We start from the raw sequence: 24,168 nt of genomic DNA, 5'->3' as shown, positions 1-24,168 counted from the left end.
CCTATTTATTAACAATAAAATACTCGGTGCCTTTTAATATGTGGGAGCGTTCAAATACCGCCAAGGTCCAGTACAGCTTCACTCCAGCAGAGGCATGTGGAACAAGCACCTGCCCTTATTTAAAATCCCCGTCCCCGGTCGGAGAATGCCCACTCAACACATGGCCTCGCTTCAAGCCCTTTGACGCTTATCACGGGGCGGGTTTTCAGGTTAAAAGAGCTCCTGGGCAGCACGCCTTTTTTGGTGGGTCCCGTCCACCACAGCGGGCAGAATCCTTCCAAGGACTCCTCACCCAGCGAGAGAAGGGCTGAGTGAGCGGGATCGGGTGGCGGCGCCTCCGGCAAGGTGCAGCTGCCGGCCATCTCCTCTCCCTTGCCCGTGGAAGCGTACGCTCTGGCCAGCGTAGCTCCTCGCCAGCTTGCGCGGCCGAACTGGGCCCTGCCCCCCCAACGTGAACTTCCAGAGGAGACGACTGCTCCTGGAAGAAGCGCAGCACAACGATCAGGAGCCTGCCCTGCCCTCGGCTCTACAAACGCTACCGGAAAGGCACGTAATTACTCCTGCAATGTTGGAAGCGGCGCGCTGCACGTGATCAGAGCCCTCCTTCTCGGCCCCCCTCCCCGATGCTGCAGGCAGGAATCCCGGCGCCCGGGGGGGCTTCTGCTCTTCTAGACGGGGGGGGCAGAGGGAGGGAATGATGGGCAAGTGGCCCCACCCAACAGCGGCTCCGCCCTCTCCCTCCGCTTTGAGAGCACAGCCAATGGGCAAGCGACTGAGGCGGTGACACAGCCGGCGTGGGTGGATGGGCGAAGTGGCGTGCTGGTGGGGCTGACAGGCACGGAGGGAGCGCGCAGTTGGAGACGCTCCGCTTGTCCGTCGGTCCGTCTATCCATCCATCCATCATGGCATCCAAGTGCCCCAAGTGCGAAAAGACCGTCTACTTCGGTGAGTCCCTTGTGAGCTCAGCTTTGCCTTGGCGGTACCTTTGAGGCTCTCTCTTGCTCAGGGATTATATATCGTACTCGTTTCCTAAACCGCGCTAGGCAGAGGTTTGGAGGCTCTGCTCCCGCTGGAGATGCTTGGGGTTCTCTCTTTTTGTCTCCTTTTCCGTACCGAGCCCGGGCGCTCTGCTCATGCTCAAAGGTTGTGCCTTTGCGAGTGCCTAGTCTCTCTTAGCAAGTGAAACCTGCTGGTGGGGTGGAATAGTCCCCTCCTTTTATCTTGCTGAAGTGGAGCGCACTGTTCTGTCGTCGTGACCTTATTGGTGAGCGGCACATGCGGCTCTCCCAGCTCCTTAGGTTGCCCCCCCCATTTGACCGGAGATCTATCGGAGTGTAACCCTGAAGACACTTGGAGTGATAATGAGTACCTCTGAGGATGTGCATGGTGCTTTCCCCGTGCCGCTAACTAGCAAACGCCCTGTCTTTCTCCTACCGCTGTCTTGAATTAAGGTGAAGTGTTCCAGTTTACGGAGAATGAATCCTGCCTCTACTTTCTGGAGCTGGTTCTTCCAAGAAGTGAGAGTGGTACATATTCTCCCTTCCCCCTCTACCCACCCTCTTCCTATCTATTCTATATCAGCTCGGCCCGTGGAAGCTCCCTGTCAGCCATGTTAGCTAAATGGAACCTCCATGTTCAGAGGCAGTATAGCTCTGAATATCAGATACTGTAGGTAAGCAACAGCGGTAGACATCACCACAATGTCCTGCTTGTGGACTTCCCAGAAGCATCTAGCTGGCAGTTTTTGGAAACGGAAAGTCAGAACAGAGGGACCTTGGCCTGCTCTAACAGGGGTGTTCTTATACAACAACTAGACCTAATGCCACTCCTCTATCCCACATACTAAAAATAAATTCTCTTTATGGAATCATTTCTTTCCTAGATCTCTTTCCCCACTCATTTGTCCCTTTCAAAAATTCAGTTTCCTATCCGGCACATTCATTTCCCACTAGATTCCCTCCCCAGCTGAAATAAAAACCTTACACTTGTCAGTTCTATCTCTTATTTATTCTTCTAGAGCTCACTTAGTTTGTTGCTAGGCTACCAGTTCTCCTAATGTTCTTGTAAATAAAGTTGCAAATTTAAAATGGGGAGCAACTATCTACTCAGCAGCCACTCACCAGTGCTCAGCCACAGCAGCTCCGGTGCAGTGGTCAACCATCATCTGCAAGGAGCAAACTCTGCAAGTCTTTATTTTCATACCTGTGCAACAATCCCAAACTCTTACCTTCAGTGGGGGATGGGGTGGAATGTTGAGTCAAACCATTTGCTTAGGAGCATTGCACAGAGATTTTTTTTTAAAGTGAGACCACTTTGTTTTGCCCTTAAAATGGACAGCTGGTCCACATCCTTTATTAGAGCCTCTATTGCCAAGATCGGGGAAGAAGAACAGAGAGAATTGGAAGCCTCAACAGGATGTAAGACAGCTCTACATGTATTGACAATCTCATTAATTCTGCTTATTGCATGAGAGTTTGGAAATCTCATACAGCCATCTTCCAGTATGACCAGAAGATCATATTCTCTGCCCAGGCTATCATTAATAAGCAAACACTCTGGCTGTTTATGAGCACTGTGTATTGAATTTGTGGCCTTCAATTTGGGGTCTTTAACTTGGCAGGTTGACTCTGTGCTGAATTCAGCAAGTGCTGAATACCTTAGAAAGGCAGTTTTCTAAATCTTGGTTCCTGGTTTGTTTAATTCAGTCAGTCAAAGGAGGTACTGAGAATGCAGCCAAGTCCTCTTTTATTTCCATTTTCTTGCCTTTGTCAGGGGAATATTATGGCCTCTTGTTCAGCAGCAAATGCATTGGTCCAGAACGTGGGTTTGTAGCCACTGCGTCATGGCCTGGCCAGATTCTTTTCTCTGTCTGGACAGCCTTTGTTCTGGGAATTGCTGTTTTAAATTCGGCTGCCTTAGAGGGCCAGAGTGGCAATCTCTGCTTGCCAGATCACTTTCTAATGGAATTAGTATGGAACATTGTCTTGCTACACCCAATCAAGCATCAATTCCATGTTGAGGATTTGCTGTATATTGGTCCTTTTTCCTTCCTGGAATTCGTTGATGAAGCATATGACATCACAATAGTCCATTTTCCTGCTTCTTTCTGTTAATGAGTTATGCATAAGCCAGTGTGCTTGTTTCCCTCCCACCATCTGCAAGTAAACATACAAAGGAAGAGGGCTTTGCTATTTAAAGATGTTTGTGTGGGGGTGAAAAAGCTCGTTATCCCTTTCCTTGGGGTCAAGGTTGGGATGGGAATAAAAAATTTTCTTTGTTCCTGCTTGCTGGGGAAGCTCTGTTCTCTTGAGCATGATATGAGAGAGACAATCTAACATTTTCTTCTAGGGGAGTACTTTTGAAATTTCTCAGCACTGAAAATCTAAATGAATTTCACAGGAAACAGCCTTGAGCAGTTACTAACCTGGTTCAGCCATAACAATATTAGTCCAGGAATGTTTGCGTGACTGTGTGGTCCCCCCTTGCAATCTCAGCTTTGGTAACTCTTTCCTGGTTTCTTAAGGTACAGTTTTTCTGGTTTGAGTGCTCTTGGAGATCCTATTTTGATATCCTCATCAGCCCCAGGGATTGGGCACGTGGGAGTTGTAGTTCAAAAAAGTAACTTTTCCAAGCTCTGGATTCACGTGGCAGTGATGAAATGCCTTGTGCTACCATTTTACTACAGTAAATTTGTTATTACTAGTTAATATACATTTGCCATTTATGAAGGAGTCGGAGTTGGTACATTTCTACCGACTCCGACTCCACCCAAAATTGCTCCCGACTCAGACTCCACAGCCTTGGTTGGGGGTCCTGAAATGACAGTTCCTGGTCCAGTAAAGCATCATCAGAACTTATTTCTATTGGTCCTTCTTTAGAGATCTTTCCTAAAATATTTATTCCCATTTGAACATGTGCTTTTTTTTTTACACTAGTGAAATGAAGCAACTGTGTGAATATACATTCTTATATTGTTCCTGGCTCTGGCTTTTAGCTGTAGACATTCCAATCTGTTTGGAAATGTTAAGGTCATGTGCACATGATATTTTTCTACACCCATTCCCTTGTATGTAGGCAAATGTCTCCAAATAATCCCACAAGGAGATGTTTCTATTTTGAATGCGACACTGGATCCACAGTAAAAAATATATCTTTTACTGATGGGAATTTTTTTCCTAGGTTGCTGCTTGTCTCCATGGAAGTCCACGGAAAATACAACAGATGTGTTTGGGCGGGTGTTCCTGTTTTGAGTGAGATTAATGGGAATCTTAAAATAATCTGGAAATGCATGCTAGTGGAACCTTTGTTTCCAGCTGTACAATTTTCCAATAGTTATAATAAAATGACTAATTTTGGGAATGCTTAGCAGCAAAAACTTACTTGGACCTGGAAACAAATGAAAGCATGTTGGGCCCATGCTACTATTCCACGTTTCTTTAGGCTGCTATCCTGTACCCACTTACCTAAGAGTAAGTCTGATTGAACTTGAATGAACTTGCAGTTTTGTATAGCATTGGGCTGTGACTCTGTTAGAAAAGGTGGTTGGTATATAAGCTCCCTGAAGCGAGACAACTGAAAGTTTCTTCAAACAGTCATGAAAAAGAGATCTGTGAAAGAGTCCTTAAGGAGCACAGGCAAATGGAGCAGTGTGAAAGTGCAGCTGCTGAAGACTATTGCCTCTTCTAATGATTGTTTATCATGAACCCTGAAAGTTAAATAAAAAATGTAGGCAGATAAGTAAATATGTAGCAAATATGTTCATCTCTGAAAAGCCTAGCAAGTTGATAAGAAACATGTCCCTGAATGTGGCAGAACGATAGGATGTGCAGACAACTGTTTGAGACAAGGGGTGCCCTTCCAAGGACAAGCTGATGATACCCCAAAAGTAGATCTCTACACTCTTCACAGATAGAGATGGGTGGAGGAGAGGCTTGAGATACTAGAACACTGTGGTGTTGGTTTCTTAAAGAGTCCTTTCCCTTGATTGCACTCTTCTTGAATGTGCTCTTCTTGTCCAAGATGTGAATTGCAGTGCCAGTTTCTGTAATCTAGTTTGCTGCGAATGCCTCCCTGCAAAATTGGAAGGAATTTGATTTCCTCAGCCAACGACAGAGAAAATGGAAGAATGATTAGAGTTTCAGTGCCTGATGGTGGGAGAGGGAAATGATGGGGGCAGAACAGGGGGACTGGCAAAAGACTAGGGAGAAGGTCTGAGTGAAATTGCACAACCCTTGCCAGCTTGCAGGTTTGCCTTGTTACTTCCCATATAACTTCATTGCCTTTAGGAACCATTTCCACTAACTGTTATTGGCCCTGAACCCTGTCTGATTTGAAGGATCATATCCTTGCTTAATAAACCAAGATGAGACTTTTGCCTGTGAACACAGCTTCTTCACACCTCCCTTCACGGAGCAAATAATTGGATCAGGAAAACTAATCATAGTTTATTAAGCACTTCAAACTGTGGTTTGAACTGCAGCTTCATATCCTGGCTTTTTTCACAACTGATGAGTTTAGTTTCCGAGTTTGGACCAAATGGACAACTGTGGTGGTTAAGAAGCTTCCTGGCTTGTTTTATGATTCTGTGCAGGCTTTCCAACACTGGAGGTGTTCAAGAGGCAGCTGGACAGCTACCTGTCAGGTATGCTTTAAGCTGGATTCCTGCATTGAGTAGGGTTGGAATCGATGGCCTTATGGGCCCCTTCCAACTCTACTATTCTATGATTCTATGAAAAGGATTGTTTATATGATCATCCCATCTGGGCTCCTGTTTCGCATTTTTGTTCACTATAAAAGAAAATCTGTCAGGTACCTTTTTGTCTGAAGAATCTGAGTGAAAACATACTGTTTGGGTGCTCTGCATCAAGAAGATTGCACAGGGTCAATGCACAGGGGGCTAATGCTCTTTTTACAGGGAAAGTGGAACAGAAGGCAGTTCACTAGTATACAAATAGCTAACCTGAAGCAAAACAAAGGTGGAGTAGATGGTAAGCACAGTGGGTTTCACAGTGGGAAAATAATGTAAGTCCACACTGTACCAGTTTAAAGAGCAATGATTGATCTCAATCCCTCTTTCACCAAAAACAAAGAAGCTTACCTAGCAGTAGAAATGCGGTTTGACTGGACATGCGCTGCAAACTGCATGAGCTAATCACTGTATGAACAATAGTGAACAGAACAAGTGTGATCACATGCTGAGGGCCTAACTACATGTTACACAAACAGGTGTAAGATAACCCCAATGTAATTTTTAAAAGAAAAGTAGCTTCAGGAAACAGGAATTTGCAATGGAGAAAGGGTGCTTTAACCAGGATGGATTGACTTTTACATCAAGGCAATTTAAGTGTTAATTTTCAACCCCAAAGAGCAAAGACCAATGTAAACCACTGATAAATTAAAGTTTCTAGTTGGAAATGCATATTTCCTGAACAAGCATCCATTGGCGTCTTTATACAGTTTGGGAGTTGGTCATGTATCCTACACGCTCTATGCAGCCTTCCACAATTAGATGCCCTTTAGGTGGTGTTTGACTGCAACTTCCATAATCCCTCACAATTGGCTATGCTAGCTGGGGCTGCTGGGAGTTATAATCAGAATGTCTGGAAGGCACCAGGTTGGGGAAGGTTACAGACCAGAACTGTATCTCCTATGAGATAAGAGACAAATTTGTTTTCGGTTCTTTCTATGTATGCAAGGATACTAAGCAAGATCACTGATTTGGAGATTAAGGCTGCAATCCTATATACACTTATTTGGAAGAAAACAAAAGCTCTCTTCATGACTCCACAAAGCCCCACCCTAATGCCCCTCCCTTCTGTGTATAGCCTGTGAAGGGCAATTAGAAGCCTCTGCATAATTGGGAACTGCACCTTATCAGGGTTCCTGATCATACGCATTCAGCACTTCTGATCTTCCCGCTAAATACATGACAGTTTGAGAGGCACATATATGGAGGGAGGGAGGAATTTAGTGCAGGTGTAGGGAGCCTTTAGCCTTCCTGAGGTTGCTCAGCTACAACTCCTATCATCCCTGTCCATTAGCCAGGCTTGCTGGGGCTGCTGCGAGCTGTAGTTTAGCAACATCTGGAGGGCTAAAGGTTTCCCAGCCCTGGCGTAGTACTTAAATGCACGCCTCTGCTCTCTTTTGTGTTAAAATGTGTTCTTTTGTGTTCAAGCAAATTGTTGTGGGGCTAACATGAACAAAATAGGGTTTCTAAGTAAACGTAAAAGATTGAGGTGTACAAGAATAAGGGCTGATAGGTACTGGAAAAAATAGTGGAAAATGAGATGGAAATTAAATTATATTGTTTGGTTCATAAATATTCATAATCTGAAAAATGAATATTTAGTCAGTTAGTTGGAAGAAAAAATATAAGATCATCCATATGGGCTTCATGGATGATCCTGGTGACAGAATTGCTACAGCCCTTTAGGTTGTCTCCACGGTAATTTTCTTTATAAAAGAATGAAATGAAACCTTTAATTAAAGCTCCCACCATCACCAGAACAGAAGCTGACTAATTAAAAGGGAATTAAGAACCCAGTTGTGCTGAACAGGAAGTAATAAAATGGGCCAAACCTGCGAATGCTGTAGGGAGCCTTTGCTGAATGAAGGTTTTTTGTTTGTTTTGCCATGGGGGAAAAGAGCATTGCTGGATAATATGGTGGTATGTTAAGTGCTGTATTGAACCACCTTTTAAATGCTGCTTCTAGCTAATTGTCGGAAAATGGTGCCTCAGCAAGGCTAAAGCGTTCTAGTCTGGAAGAAACCCAGATCCAGTAGGACCAAAATATATGTAATTTACAGTATGTAACCTCAAGTCAGATCTCTCTCCTTCCCCTATCCTGCTTTATTTTAACAGAGAAGACCAGGCTTTAGCTTAATCAGTTTGATAAAAATGGAAATGGAGTGCTTTCAAGTCGATCCCAACTTACGGCTACCCTATGAATAGGGTTTTCATGGTAAGCGGTATTCAGAGGGGGTTCACTATTGCCTCCCTCTGAGGCTAGTCCTCCCTAGCTGGCCAGGGCCTGGTCAGCTTGCCACAGCTGCACAAGCCAGCCCCTTCCTTGTCCGCAACTGCCAGCCGGGGGGCAACTGGGCTGCTTGGGACTATGCCGCTTGCCCACGGCTGCACAGGTGGCAGGGCACGTCACCCCTGAGCCACTCACTGTGGGGTGATCTTTAGCTGGCCCTTGACACCCAGGAGACACGAGCGGGGATTTGAACTCACAGACTCTCGACTCCCAGCCAGGCTCTCCTCCCCACTGTGCTATACCAGCTATATCAGTTTGATAGAAGGTCAATATTCTTAAAAAACAAACCTGATTTTCAATGAAATCTTTATTTAATACAAACATTAAGCCTTCACTTCAAGATAGAAGTAGTCTTTGCCTAAGCCATACTTAAAGTAGACCCATTGGAAGCAATAGATTTGTTAGCTATGATTATTTATTTATTTATTGTATTTGTATACCGCCCCATAGCCCTGGGCTGTTTACAGTAACTAAAAACATTAAAACAAATATACAAATTCAAAACATCTTTTAAAAACAATTTAAAACACAATTTAAAAAATTGAAACAATTTAAACACATGCGAAAATGCCTGGGAGAAGAAGAAAGTCATTGATTTCAGTGGGTCTACTCTGAGTATGGCTTAGCTGGATACTATTCATTTATTTTAACTTAGATTTTCAAACACTAGTTTTTGTATTTTAAAATCTCAGTTTTTATCTACAGTGTACTTAAAAGCTTTCCTAGACCACAGTTTCTATTTTAAATTGCTTCCATAAGCTGCTTTTATCGCCATGAAGTTCCAGGCGCATGTTTGCAAAGACAAACATTTATTTTGAATGCCATGGAAGGAAAAACAATTTATTGGGGGGTGGGTTTGATTTGGAGTAGTTGAAGTAATGAATGAGGAAAGAATTAGGAAGCCACTCCTTGTCTGCTTTTTGGCTCCCAAGTTTTCTGCCTCCTTTAAAAACAAAAGGTGTTGGAGTTACTGCACCCAGTTCTATAAATTTCTCAGGAGAAATGCCCACACCTCTTAATGCTGCATCTTTATAGCAAAGAGAGGCAGAAGTGTGGTCTTAAAATGGGGGAGAATCTTGCGTTCTGCGACAGCTTCCTGATTGAGCTGCCATACCTCATAGCATTAGTGCTGCCTTGCAGATGTTCAGACAGGCTGAGAATGCTTGTATATGGGGAACAGTGACTTGAGATGCTGTGATCTCCAGGTATCTAGCTTGTCCTATGATGTTATTGGCTTATTCTGTGCACTTGGCAAGAAAAGACATCTGGGGAGTTTCTCTATAAGCCTTATGCTAAGCATAGGTGGGTGGTAAATACCAGGAGGAAACAACTGCCTGTGGATTGACTGTACCTTCCAGGCTTTGCTCTTCAAGCCCAGCAACAGGGAGAAAGATAAGCAACAGCCACCCTCAGAAAGGTTCATTTATGCAGCCTTTCTGTGTAGATTGTGCTCTCTTGTCACTCCTTTAGAAGAGGCTGACTAGCTGGCGCAGAGTACCTTGCTTTCATTGCTGATGAAGGCAGGGATTACAAGTCTTTTTGACTAGTGGACACATTTTGAATATTGGGAATTCTGTGGGTGCTAGTCACAAAATGGTTGTTGTGGGGATGGGGCATAACAAAATGGCTGCTGAAGGGCATGGCATACCATAAAACTAGAGAAAGTGCTACCGTGGTGAAGCCTTTCTCTTAATTGTATTTCTGTACTAGAAAACGCTTGGCCCGATGAAACTCTGTCTGCAATACCCTGTTTTCCCCCAATGGTAACCCTAAATCAAAGCCTAGGCTGCCAAACTATAATTTATTTGGGAGTAAGCCCCATTAAACATAAAAAGACTTCCTTCTGAGTAGGCATGTATGCTATTGTACTGTAAATTAACTATACAGTGAATTCTTAAGGAGTGTCCCGTCTTTAGCTCCTGCACACTAGGAGGCATGCCCAAAAAACCTCTTTGCAAAGCTTTCACATTTGCCTTTGGCCATGGTGGGAAGGGGTAGCCATTAACATCCACTCACACTTACTTCTAAGGACTATCTGATCTATGATGGACTCAACACAGGAAAGATGCATCATGGTTGCTAATGTAAAAGAAAGGGCAAACTATGGAGATTCCAACGACTAGAGATTGAGCTAGAAGCAGGAAAAGTGCGCTAAAGGGGAGGAGACAACAGCAGCTCTTTAGGAGCCCAGGGATTCCTTTTGTCTGGTTGTTACCAATCACAGTTCCGACTTCACTCATTGGCTAAAAAGAGTGACAAGCGGAAGAGCCGAGTTGGGTCATATCACAGAAATGGCTCGATGGGTACCTGCTTATTTTACTTCATCACTTTCTAGGACGGCTAGAGACTTAACTACTTCTTTAAAAGAATGTTCAGTATCTGGGGCCTGTATCATGGCACCTGCAGGCACAAATTTGGGGACCCCTGATCTAAGGACACTGAAGCATAAAGCTAATAAAAATTGTTTGTAACTCAAGTATGTTATTTCTTTCTCGGTTTTCCATAGTGCTGTAAAAACTGGGTACAGACTTGTTTGATTAGAAGAATTTCAAGCTAAAGGCATCTTTTTAGTTAATGTCTGCCTGCACCTACTTTGAAGATGGTAGATAAAGCTATCACATATTCTACCATGTTGATATCAGAGTTGTTCTTCCTTAGATGGGAAGGAGGAGTCTAGCATCCTGCTGTCTTGTAGCTAACACTGGATTCTTGAGAGATAGAGGAGACTGAGATGTCCTGAAGATCACACGGAGCTCCTGGCTTCAGCAGCCTATACACCAGCAATAAAATATAACCAGTAAAATTGTACATGCCTTGGAGAACTGGTTGCTAAAAAGGCAGGAACTTCCTTGTTGGGCATACATCATTGTTGATTGTTTTTGAATGGTGGTGCCAACTAAGATCTCATAGGATGTTTCATAGGGACTTCTTTCTTGAGACCTACAGTCCTACTCTTCTGCTAGGTGTGAGAGTTATTCCTGGCTGAACAACTGAGAGGTGCATCACATGTCTTGGGTGGTGTGGTGAACTTGGAATATCTGTTTCCGATACTTCTCCGATCATCTTGCTGAATGTACCTCTCTTTCTGTCTACTGTCAATAATAGGCATAGGAATGCAAGCCCTGATCTTATGAAAACACATTGGATTTTTTTAAAAAATGTACTAGTTTGGAAATTAATTTTAGGCTTAGCCACTGACCCCTTGGTGTAACAGGTATGGAACTGGAAACACAAGTTAGATGAGCCAGTAGCACTTCTTGGACAGAGCATATACACAGACAGTTATCTCCTGTGTTTCTCTGCATCAGCCACACTGTCAGTTGCAACATCACAGATGCTGTGTGGCTTGCATAGAGATATGAAGGCCTGCGGGGGGGGGAGGAAAAATTCAGGGGGGGGAGACAGTTTTCATCCCCATTTTCCCAAAAGCCTTTTTTTGTCTGTTTGTTTTTCTGAAATATTGGGAAAATTTAAAAAAATTGGCCTATGACATATTAAAAGGGTATAGAAGCTTATTTCAATCCAGGCAAACCTTCAGATTTTTGAAGTCCATGATAAATATTATGACCAATAAAAAGCAGAGACTGATAATGACAGCTCAGAAAATGAGACTTGATTACATTTCAAGTAGTATTCATTGAGTCCCCACCTGTTTTTCTCAGCTCTTTCTATGGAAACGAGTGCTTTATGTCTGCTTGACACTGTGGAGGATTGGAGGTCATATGATAATTTTCAGAATGCATAATAATTTTTGTTTTTTACTAAAATGTTGGCGGTTTCTCCTGTTCTTATTGTTGTCTATTCCTCATAAACTGGCAAAACCAAAGAGATGCTAGATTTCTTACAGTTCAGCGTGTAGTTCTATTTGTGACAAAGAATTACTTTTTTTAAAAAGTAATGAAATGAAATTTCATAAAAAAGTAAATTCAGTTCATAATTTTTGCCTGAATAAACTTTACTTTTAATGCACCAAACTTGATTTTAATGGTAAACCCCGTTATGTATAATACAGTTTATATTCTTAAAATAACAAAGTTTTTGATACGTAACAGGTGCTAAAAAAGATAAGTATTGTATATTTTTCCATTTTACCCCAAATTTCCATGTTTTATCTGGAAAAAACAAGGGAGTAAAATGTCCCCCTCCCCAATGGCTTCAAAATTTTGGGAAATTTTATATCTTTAGGCTTGCAGAGATAATGAATGACCTTCTAGGTAGGCAATTATATAAAGGACTGACTTTTCCATATTTTGCGATGTTCAGAGTGAATTATCCGCAAAAGTCTATATACTTTCTTCTAGAAGAAGAAACGTTATGAATGCCAGTGAGTTATCTTGAGGACTTGTGGGCACAGTTGTTTAAAGGTACAATACTGGTGGCATGAAGATAGGGATTCTTAAAGAGCGCTTCAAAATAGGGAGAAGTTCTATTAAGCAACTCCTTTCCCTTCTGTAGCACAACCAGGTATACTGGATGCCCCCCTGTACCAGCCCAGACTTGCTTTTGGTGGGGTGAGGAATGCCAAGAAAAATGTAAGCCCTGTGTAATTCATTTTGTGGTCCCAGGGCTACATGGCAGAAATGGGCCTAACCGCTGCTAATGTGCCTAGATCATAGAATCATAGAGTTGGAAGGGGCCTTGTAGGCCATCGAGTCCAACCCCCTGCTCACAGCAGGAAATCCACAGCTAGAGCATCTCCCGCAGATAGCTGTCCAGCTGGATAGCTTGAAGACATCCAGTGAAGGGGATCCCACCACCTCCCTAGGCAGTCGGTTCCATTGCCGAACCGCCCTTACTACATCTATGCCCACCAAAGCTAAATTACTTTATATGAGGAACATGCAATTGTGGAATTATTAAACTAGTATTGCCTCCAGGTTGGGAGTTAGCAACCCATAGTGGTATCTGCAAATACCCTTTTCCACTTGAAAGAGCTCCCAACAGAAGCATAGTAGCATGTCATATTGTCTGATTATCCCACCTGTGGGCCATGGCAACCTTTCTTTTCTATCTGTAGCATTACCCTGAATCCTGGGTATAGCGAATTGTTGTCCCATGGAAGAAAATACTGCTGAGCTCATGTTCCCTTAGGCCTTGGTGGAAGACGCTGTTTTGGGGCCGGTTGACACATGCCTACTTCAGTTTAAAGACAGTGTTAATGTGTTTGTTTTTCAATCCCATTTTCCTTTGTACTCCAGATTGCTAGCATGAAGGATGGCACATGGGCTTCGTATTTGCTGAAGCCAACTCCTTCATAAAGAGGATGGGGGAGAGAAGCTCCTCTGCCGATTTTAGCAATGAAGTATTTCACTTCTGTACTGTTTGACTACCTGATTCAGATTAAACTATCACTGAACCTTCTTGGTTTGAACATACAAACATTTGAAGCTGGTTTGTTCTGCGTCAGACCATCAGTCCATCCCCGAGTTCCAATTCTCAAAAAATCGAGGCAAGTGTTTCCCAACCCTGCACACTTTTATGTAAAGATGTCAAGGATTGAACTTAGGACATTCTGCGTATACAACCTGGAAGAGGCATTTACTATGCAGTCACTGTGCCTATGTTTAACAGGGGGTCAGCATCATCCTGTAATCCTCTCGTGCTCTCCCTGTGTTGCTTCGGTCTTTTTTCTTATTGCAAAAAAAACCCAACTTTGAGGGAAAGAGTGGAACAGAAACACAATCTGTGCAGGTGCAAAGGAACATTTGGAATTGAGGCACAGTGGGAGGATTTGTCCTGGGGAAAGTTGGATGACATTTTAGGAATGCAAGTGCTTTGTCTCCAGAAGAGCACAATCCTAATTTTTAATCCAAAAAATGTTTGGGGCTGCTTAGTGCTGTTAGTGCCCACTGAGGGTTTCTATTGAACCATGTCTGTACAATACAAGGCAACTAAAGGAAATTTCCCTCTCCCGAGCCATTAACCTGGAGCTTGGGAGAGATTTCACTGAAAGCAGCAGTGCTTACTTCTGTCTAAACGAATGGGTTCTGGCTGCAGTCCTTATACTGTGTTATAGTAGGCAATCCTTTTTTGTTGCTTCTTCTTAGGAAAGAAGTTTGAGTGTGTTTTTTAAGAGCATGTGATATAAAGGGGGAATGGAAGAATACCCTGACCTCCTTTAATTGACTCCTCTCCTGGAATGAACTGTCCTTAATCTCCACACTGCTTAATAATAATAATAATACCTACTGGGCTAGGTCCTGCCCCTCATATGGGCAGAACCTAGCAAGATGCAGATCCTCGAAAACACTATATTCCCTGCAGTGAATGACTATAAGGGCCAGCACCAGTCTGCATCAGGTCCTTGGGCCCTCAAAGGCTGCAGGGCCCTCAAAGGGGGTGGTGATGCGATGCCACTATCCCTGCTGCCAGTTTAAATAGGCTCAGTCGTGTCAGTGGATTAGTGCACTGTGTGAGCACACCTGCCATCACCCAAGATGGCTGAGGGTGTTGATGCACCTGCCGCCATCTTGGGTGATGGCAAGCATGTGCATGCAGCACACTGACACAGCACTGTGGTGCAGCAGGAAGTTGTATGGCTAGCCCACACCAGCAGCAGGAGGGGGTGTTGCCTAGGAGGGTGGCTCCTGCTTGTGATCTGCGCCAGCACTGGGTCATGGGGCACACTCCATGTCCTGATGCTAGGTCGGATTGTGGAGCACTTGCCCAGCCCCAGCGCCAGGGGCCTTTGGCCAGTGGCCAACCTGGGTGCCCACTGGCACCAGGCCTGATGACCATCCCACTTGTATCTTACAGCGCAAGAGCAATTATTTGGTAGTGCTAGGAGCCTTCTGTCTGGAAGTGCCCTTGTAGCCTTCTGCTGGGGAACGAACTGTCTGTTACTATACCATATACTGTTTATTATTAGAGTCTATACACATTAACAGGGTATTTTACAATTTAAAAAATCAAAAAGGCAATCAAATAAAACAAGATTATAGACTTAAAATAGCAGCTCTTATAAAAACAGTTCAAAAATATAAAGCACTAGACAAATTCATACAAATCAGCAAGAGTTAAAAGCCTGGGAAAATAAAAAGGTATTTGTCTGGCACCAGCATTTAAGGTGGGTGTGAGATGATCCTCTGGGGAGCATTCTAGAGTCAGGGCGCTACCACAGAAAAGACTGTTTCCCTGGTAACCACCTGCTGTATCTCAGAAGGTGGAAGAACCCAGAGAAGGGCGTTTGATTATCTGTATCTATGAGCAGTCACATGTTGAAATAGGTATTCCTTCCAGTAACTTGGTCCCAAGCCATGAAGCTTTAAAGGAGAATTGGGTCAGACCTTGAACTGGGTCTGAAAATGGACAGTGTCAATGCAGTCAACAAAGCATTGGGGTAAAATAGTCAGGACACCTAGTCATACTAGAATACAGCTTCTTACTGCACTCTGCACTAAGGAGAGACTGGAGAATACTGCCTTTAAGGGCACCAAGAGGGCAGAAATGGCTATATCGTATTGGTACCCTCTACATTGAGGGAAATAGCAGCAATGTCAGATGATCCTCAAATCCTATAGCAGTAGAGGCACGCCAGCAGTAGGATGCAAACTTTGGTCTACAGAGCTGGTGATAAGTTACGATAGTGACAGTCAATCTTGTTGGGCTGTTTCATACATTACATAATAATAATAAAATTTTATTTGTTAGTCGCCTATCTGTCCGAATTAACGGACACTCTAGGCGACTTACAGCAACAGATTAAAATACACTATACAAACAAAACACAACACAATCATCAATTAGTCTAAAACATCAGTTAATACATCATAAACTACTCCATCCCAAGGATCCCGTAGGCCTGCCTGAATAGCCAGGTCTTTAAGGCTCGGCAAAAACCCATCAGGGAGGAGGCAAACTCAGGTTTCTGCCACTGACAATACACTTGGCAGGAAGCTGTAGTCAGTTGTCACTTTCTGATGGTGTACTGGCACAATATATATGAATTCAAATAGTTGTTCGTCACATTTTTCAGGTATATGCTTTTTAAAATCTTGGATGCATGAAATGAAATCTATTTGTTGGAGAGATCTGATAAGAGGGGCAACCCTGCACAGTTTCTCCCTCATACCTTTTCCTTGTTTCACTGCATAGGCTGAGCAAACTGCATCTGAATATATGGACCTTTAACATTGAAAAGCTTTTCTTTCTCACAGATTTTTATTAATAATTTTTCTGTTTTTGCTAAAGGGGAAAGGGGAGGAGGAATACTTTAAAAGGGAACAGGGAAAAATAGGTGGCTTGGAAGTTAATGAGCCCATTCATTTTGTGAAACTGACATGTCACAGCTAGAGCATTGGACTAAGATGTGGAAGACCAATGTTCAAATCCCCTCTTGGCCATGAAGGGCACAGGGCAACCTTGAGTGAGGTTTATCTCTCAGCCTAATTTATCTCCCAGGGCTGTTGTGAGGATAAAATAGGGAAATAAAAAGATATAAATGTACTAAATGAATAAATGCCTTGCGGGGAGGGGGATAAATGTTGCCTAGGACGGAATAGTGTGTGATCTCACGCCACAGAGGCACATGAACAAGAGGACAGAGTCTTGTGAATTTGCAGGGCCAGTGGCATTTCTACCTCAGTAAGTTGCTGAATGGCCCTTATTAAGGATCAGTTTATCCTTGCTATTAAAATGATGCTTTGTTGCCTAAAGCCATGGGCTTGCCTTATACTAGGGGCTTCTATGGGGAGTCATCACGAGGAGCCAGAAGGCTGCAGCTATTTGATAAACTTAACTGTATGTTAATAACATAACTAGAATACTACCTTTGTGAGCTGCTAAGCTGCTATTGCTAGTATGTTGTGCTTACCCTACAAAATGCTTATTTTGTTTTTTCTCGCTCCAGACTGTTTATTTCTTTTTCAAACTGTTCAGTCTCAAGGGCTAGAAATGTGTATTTTAAATGAAGTGTGATATTTTAGGTTTCATCAAGTGTCAGAGATGCACAAAAGAAAATCCTGAGATCAAGTATGTGTTGCAGCCCTTTAGCATAAAACTGTGTTGATTTCCAAGTGCTTAAAGGTGGCATTAACAAAGAAAGTTGCCTAATTGCCCCTGACATCACTCTTGCACTTCCAGACTATCTGTTCCATTTATTTTTCTTCCATGTTACTTTGAAGCAAGGATGCATAGGTTAGCAACCTAAGTCTTGGATGCCATTCTTCAGGTGCAAAAACTATTACTTAATCTGCCATTCAGTTAGTGTGCTGATGGGGCAGAATAGTGTGCAGACTAGCGGTGATGCAAGAAATTAGAAGCAGGGCAAATTTCAAAGAGCAAAGCCAGTCAAGTTGGGCAGAGCCCTGAGCAGGCCCTCCTTGATCTTCCACCTCAGTCCTCCTCAACCTTTTATATCTTCCCTTTCCTTCAAAGACTACAGTGACTTCTTCTTCACCTTGAGGAAAGGGAAGTGAATGCCAGAGAAGAGCTCCTTGTTTGCAGGTGGCAAACAATGCAACAAACTGCCTTTTTCTCGACTGGGAAGCTTTCTCTTCTAGAGCTAATAGCAGCTTGAGGGCAGTTTTCATTGGGACTGTGGTGTGAGGGGACGGGTTAAAGTCCCATGTGACGATCCTGATCCTGAGCATTGTCTTCTGCCATGGCTATTACAGAGGTCACGCCCATGAAATGCATAACATAATTCTCATGTTGTGTATGGTTTTCTCCTATCCCAGTGTGATATGGAAGCCCAGCAGTGTTTACAAATCTTCATGAATTTGATGTTAGTTACCTAATGCTTTGTATTGCCTCAGAACAGTGGTCTTCTGTTCCCAATTTGAACTCATTGTAGTAGGGAAGGAGCTAGGGAATTCCCACGTGCAAGGATAGGCTCTTGGTGCCCTGAGCTTACTCTTTGAATTGGCCTGTTTGTGTGGAAAGCCTGACTGGTGGCAGAATTCCTGCATGGTGTTCGTATGGCAAGAACTGGTTATGCATGTAGGTCTGTTGCCTTCTGGGGATCACAGATCTTAATATTTCCTGGAATAATACAGACCGACCCTTATTTTGGAAGGTGAAGTTGAGTTCAGTGAAAGAGGGAACATTTTAGCCCAGCTGACAGTCTCCTTCCTTGGTTTCAGTGAAGGTAATGGCAGTGGTAGCTTTAATTTAGCAAAGTTACCTGAAATCCTCCCATTCTGCATGCTTTCTAGCACCGCCTGCTTTCTCTAATCCAGCCTTTCCCAACCAGTGTGCCTCCAGATGTTGTTGGACCACAATTCCCATCTTTCATGACCATTGGCAATGCTTGCTGAGGCTGATGGGAGTTGTGGTCCAACAACATCTGGAGGCACACTGCTTGGGAAAGGCTGCTCTAATCTATCGCCTCTGGGCTTATTCTGCCTCAGAAGAGGGTGGTAGGCTTACATGACAGGTACTTAGGTAATTAGAGTAATCAGGTAATTAGAGACTGAGGTGTCTCTTGGGTGGAGATGGTAGAATAAGGAGTGTAGACACTTTTTTCATTTTTTTACATCCCATCCAACAAGATAGGCTTGCATAAGCATGCAAGAGCCATGGAGGGTGGTGCTGAGTGAGAGCTTGTGTGTATATCTGATTAGTGTTTCCATGGTATTATTTGTAGAATGTCTCCATTGCTCCTCTGTTGTGCCAGGCAGGGAGGAACAGCTGCCATAATTTGAGCTGTGTGAGGAGCCAGCCCAGGAAGCAGGATAGATGGATTCTTCATAGAGATTGTTTTGCAGGCCTGCTGCAGCTGGACTCGGTATATCCACTTTCAGACACTGACCACTCCCTGATTCCTGCCGGCCTCCCCGTTTCCCCTGAGCACTGCCTGCCCTTTCTGTTAATATCCACATGTGGCCAGAGTAAATTCTAGCCTTGGTACAGCTTCAATAAAATGCTATCTCCTGCTTTTGTTTCTCTTTCTGTGTCTACATGTACTCGATGGCTCAGGCCAGGAGAAGAGTTGAGTTACTGAAAATTGCTCTTGGAGTACCAGTACAGTCTCAGTTAGTTTTGCTGCCCTTTAAAAGTTGTTCAGGAGAAGAATGGCAGCAAATGAACAAACATGCTGTAGCTATGTGCAAAGGCCTAGTGTGGAGGCAGAAATGCAGTTAGCATGTGATAACAGAATATGCTGTGAAGCCCAGCAACAAGGGAGGTGCAAGAGTGCAACAATGGAATCTTTGTGCCATCTAGCTTCATCATTTGGGAGGATGCCTCTTGCTCTCAGAATTTTGCGTCTCTAGTCACCCTTCCCTTCCAGCTTTTAATATACAGTACAATCATGGCTGTCTCCTGAGTCCTGATAATAGCAGAAATATTTGGGTTGTTCTTATTCCCCTTGCCCCTTAATTGTGTAGGGAAAGGATGACAGTCGGGATCTACAGCAGGCTGGAAATAGAGAGGAGGGCTGTGACTCAGAGAAGGTGAGGCTTCTGGGGAAGAAGGCAGCATTCCAGACAGAGCCTTCATTCACTGAGATTTTTTTGGAGTTGTAAGGCATGGCTTTATCCTACCAGGGAGGTACCGGAGGAATGAAGCTGTTCCATGCAAGGCATAGTGAAATCAAGTCAGCTGGGACTACATAAGCAATTTAAAGAAGGACTCTTTAGGCTCTGGCTCCTGGGAACTTATCCTACTTAATACAGGTGGAAAAGTAAATAAATGCTCCCTTTCTTCTTCTTCTGGATACAACTTGAAGGTACAGTAGTTGTGCACACAGTGGTGAATCAAGGGGTGAGGCACAAGCTTTAGTATAAATATGGGCCATAAATAATTAACAGGATCTGCAACAAGCAGTGACTTTTCCCGGCTAATAAATAGTGTGAGCTATCCTGTTAAAGCAGGGGTGAATAACCTGCAACCTTCTGGATGTTGCTGAACCATAACTTCAATCATCCCTGACCATTGGCAATGCTGGCTAGGGCTGATGGAAGTTGTACTTCAGCAAACTTCTGAAGGGCAGGCTTTATCCTGGATCTGGCCATATGATGGTTAATTCACTGCCACCATGTCATCCTCGCTGCACACCATAAGATGTGCTCAGAGAGGCCATGCCCAAGTCACTACCCCTCTGGGTGTGCTAGTCAGGCATGCCTCAAGGGTGCTTCTGTCCCCATCTCCTGGTCCAGTTACTCTTGGTCTGAAGAACCAGACAGATGCTACAGCATACCCACCAATATTTCTGATTTTATTCTCTGCCCACACTGTCCCAGACCTGCTTAGTGCCCCCACTTGTGCTAGAAAAGCTCCACCATTCATGCTGCAGATTCTGCAAAAATAAGTGTTACTTCTGAGAGGTGTATGCTATCTGCTCTATAAAGATGTGGCCAGGAATGCTTTATCTCAAGGTGTGCAAAATGGAGGCTACCACTAAGCTCAGCTGCTCTCCTTAAGTCTCTGTCGGTTTTCTTGCAGGCTCTAACCAGAACCTTTGGGGATCCAGATATACTCCATGTCCTCCATGGTGAAATAGTGCCGGTGGTCTTAGATGGTGCCTTGCCTTGCCTGGTGCCCAGCTTGGTGCTGTTATTTGAAATGATGTGCATACTTTTTGCCCCGCAAAACATTACATTGGTCAGAAATTGGCATGCTCTTGTGCTTTCTCCGCACTCAACACCTGCAAAAAATAAGATTGTTGTATTTCATGTTGTGCTCAAGAGTTCAACAGCTTAATCTGATCAATCTGTAGCACTGGTTAGCTTGCCTATAGTGAGATGAGGAGTAATTCTGAGTGGCAATGATTGTCAACTCCCAATGTTCCTAATCTGTGGATTGCTAAATTCTATGACTGTCACCATTCTAAATGAGTGTGCCAAGGAAAAATTGAAGTGTGGTCTGATGCATCTAATGACCTTTGAACTGCTGCCTCAGATGAATGTCTGGTAAATAGGTATTTGTCAGTATGCCTAAATAGCTGCCCGTTCTTAGTGCCTGAGAGAGAGGGAGCCCCAGAGGCCATACTTGCAGAATAGCTTGCTGCAGAGGCGGTGGTAGTTCTCTGCCTCCGATGAGGGCAGTTGCTGCGCTTACACACCACCCAAGGAGCCTGACTGCGAATGTGCAACCAGCTTACTAAACCTGGAATGTCCCAATGCATTGTAGTGGTGGCTGTCCTAACTAAGCAGACTTCAAATGGACTTGTGCTCATTCCATTAAAAGCCCTGAACATGACTGATCTATACTGATGTCAGGGCTGTTCCTTGGCCCAACCTTCTATCATCTGCCTGGAATTCCCCAGTGTTGTCTTGAGTGCTCACCACCTTGGACCGAAAGGATAATTCTGCCAGTCATCCAACAATTGAACTATTGGCTAGCTCTCTCTCATAAAAATGGATCAGAAACTGCATAAGATGTTCAGTTGATACAGACAGATGGATGATAATGCTAATTGTCCCTTGAACTGGTGAAATTCTCTTAAAGCCCATGAATATCGTGTCCTCATGCTGAGTGCCAGAAAAGGTGCCACTAGTTTCCTGCCTCCAAGCTTCTATAATGCCTCTGACATGGCTTTGGACTCCTTTGTTGTCACCAGGGTTAGAGCATGAAGTTGCTCAAAAATGAGAGAGGGCATCCACAGTACCATTATCTAACCCAAGCAGGTGCCCAGCCAAAAAGTGGATGTTCAAACGTACACGCTATGGTACAAATTCCCTGACAAATATAATTTCTCTAGGGCAAAGGTACTTAACCTGTGGTCCATGGACCCCTAGGGGATCCATGGATGGGTTTCAGGGGGTCCATTAACTAGTCGCAAAAAAACCCACCCAATTGTCAATGCAATAAAATAAATTGTATGCAAAATTTTGTGTGTGTGTTTATGTGTTGTTGTTTTTCTGGGGAGGGGGGTCTATAGCTTCCATCAGATTCTCAGAGAGTTCAATGACGCAAAAAAGGTTAAGAACCACTGCTTTAGGGCAAGGGTGAGGAACCTTTTTGGACTGTGGGTTGCATTACCCTGCTTGAATGTTGTCAGAGTGCCCGTGTACTTTGTCACAAGTTGGACAGACCTTCATTGCAAGTGGGGCTGGCTTCCCCTGATAAATTAAAGGCACTGAAGCCTCCAGATCCAGACATCGCTGGTGGTGAAAAGGACCAGTACGCTGTGCAACCTGCCCCCCAAATTCTTGTGTCAAGTGTCCTGAATGGCAGGATGGCTGGATGATGTGTTCCCATCAGCTGAAAGCATCACCCCGTGGTCTACTCATACGGAGGCTGCAACCCTACCTCCCTATTCATCAGCTCCCACTGGTGGTACATGCCCTGGTCACCTCTCGATTAGACTACTGCAATGCGCTGTACGTGGGGTTACCCTTGAAAACGGTCCGGAAACTACAACTGGTGCAGAATGCGGCGGCTCGTTTGCTTACAAACAGCCGCCGCCGTGATCACATCACGCCAGTGTTATTTCACCTACATTGGCTTCCAGTTGTTTTCCGGGCCCAATTCAAGGTGTTGGTGTTAACCTTTAAATCCCTATACGGTCTTGGCCCAGTTTACCTGAAGGAGCACCTCCAGTACCACCAACTAAGCTGCCCGACTAGATCAGCCACGCAGGGCCTTCTCTCAGTCCCACCAACGAAAACAGCTAGGTTGGCGGGGACTAGAGAGAGGGCATTCTCAGTGGCGGCCCCCACTCTCTGGAACTCCCTCCCATTTGATCTTTGTCATGCCCCTTCCCTGGATACATTCCGCCGAACATTAAAAACTTGGCTCTTTGGACAGGCCTTCGGGATCTCCGGAGTGGGCTAATTTTTCATGATTGTTTAAAATTATTGATTGCCCTACATTGCTCTATACTGCTGCTATTTAGAATGGATATTGTTGACTGCATTGTATTTTATTCTGTATTTATATTGTATTTTATTGAATTTCAGGGTGTACGTCGCCTAGAGTGGCTTCGGCCAGATAGGCGACACAAAAATTAAATTTTACTTACTTACTTACTTACTCATCCTGCTCTCCTATAACCTCTCCCTATGTAATTTGCTTTTCCTCATCCACTCTCTTCTCAAAAGTTCCATCCTGTGAGCTAAATCTTGCAATTGTTTAAAACATTCAGACACTATGGGCTATCCCCCTTTGCTTTCCACTGTATTTCCTTCACTAGATCTTTAAGATGGGCTTTATTACTTCTACAGTGGTTCCGTTCCTATCTCTCAGGTAGGTACCAACGAGTAGCTTTGGGAGATGAGGTTTCAGACCCTTGGCCCCTCAATTGTGGAGTGCCACAGGGTTCTATCCTCTCTCCCATGCTGTTTAACATCTATGTGAAACCGCTGGGGGCTATCATCAGGAGTTTTGGGCTGAAGTGTCACCAATATGCGGATGACACTCAGCTCTATCTCTCATTTAAGTCCTCACCAGAGTTGGCTGTGGATACCATGTCCAAGTGCCTGGAGTCCGTAAGTGGTTGGATGGGAGAGAACAGACTGAAGCTGAATCCCAATAAGACCGAGGTGTTACTTGTGGGAGACAGAGGAAGGTTGGGTATTACAGACCTGATGCTTAATGGGGTGAGATTACCCCTGAAGGACCAGGTCCGTAGCCTTGGGGTCATTCTTGACTCCCAGCTGTCCATGGAGGCTCAGGTTTCAGCGGTGAGCCGGGCAGCTTGGTATCAATTACATCTGATACAGAGGCTGCGACCCTACCTTCCTGTACATCTGCTCCCACGGGTGGTACATGCCCTGGTCTCCTCTCGCTTAGACTACTGTAATGCGCTCTACGTGGGGTTACCCTTGAAAACGGTCCGGAAATTGCAGCTGGTACAAAATGTGGCGGCACACCTGATAAAGCATAGCCGTCACTGGGATCATATTACCCCAGTGTTGATCGATCTACACTGGTTACCAGTTGCTTACCGGGCCCAATTCAAGGTGTTGGTACTGACCTTTAAAACCCTATACGGTTTCGGCCCAGTTTATCTGAAGGAACGCCTCCAGTATCACCAATTATGCCGCCTAACGAGATCAGCCTCACAAGACCTTCTCTCAGTCCCACCGGTGAAAACAGCTAGGCTGGTGCGGACCAGAGAGAGGGCATTTTCGATTGTGGCCCCCACCCTCTGGAACTCGCTCCCTTTTGACCTCCAACATGCCCCCTCCCTGATGGGTTTTCGCCAAGCCTTAAAGACCTGGCTATTCAGGCAGGCCTATGGGATTTT

At 44.3% G+C, this 24,168-nt stretch overlaps 1 protein-coding gene and 1 long non-coding RNA gene across 2 annotated transcripts in view; one reads left to right on the top strand and one right to left on the bottom strand.

Moving 5' to 3' along the window:
* Window positions 1–248: 248 nt before the first annotated feature.
* The window catches only part of CRIP2 (cysteine rich protein 2), a 61,997-nt gene continuing 38,077 nt past the window's right edge, over window positions 249–24,168 (top strand). Inside the window, exon 1 of the mRNA XM_061584320.1 lies at window positions 249–945. Coding sequence (XP_061440304.1) covers window positions 903–945 — 43 coding nt within the window. The 5' untranslated portion in view covers window positions 249–902. The remainder of the gene's footprint in view (window positions 946–24,168) is intronic.
* Window positions 18,342–24,168, bottom strand: part of LOC133364170 (uncharacterized) — a 33,557-nt gene continuing 27,730 nt past the window's right edge. Inside the window, exon 3 of the long non-coding RNA XR_009757855.1 lies at window positions 18,342–20,622. This is a non-coding gene — a long non-coding RNA (uncharacterized LOC133364170). The remainder of the gene's footprint in view (window positions 20,623–24,168) is intronic.

The sequence above is a fragment of the Rhineura floridana genome, chromosome 1 (genome assembly GCF_030035675.1).
Source record: "Rhineura floridana isolate rRhiFlo1 chromosome 1, rRhiFlo1.hap2, whole genome shotgun sequence".
NCBI classification, from domain to species: Eukaryota; Metazoa; Chordata; class Lepidosauria; order Squamata; family Rhineuridae; genus Rhineura; species Rhineura floridana.
Note: the sequence above shows the minus strand (reverse complement) of the source record. Positions and strands in the feature narration are given on the sequence as shown.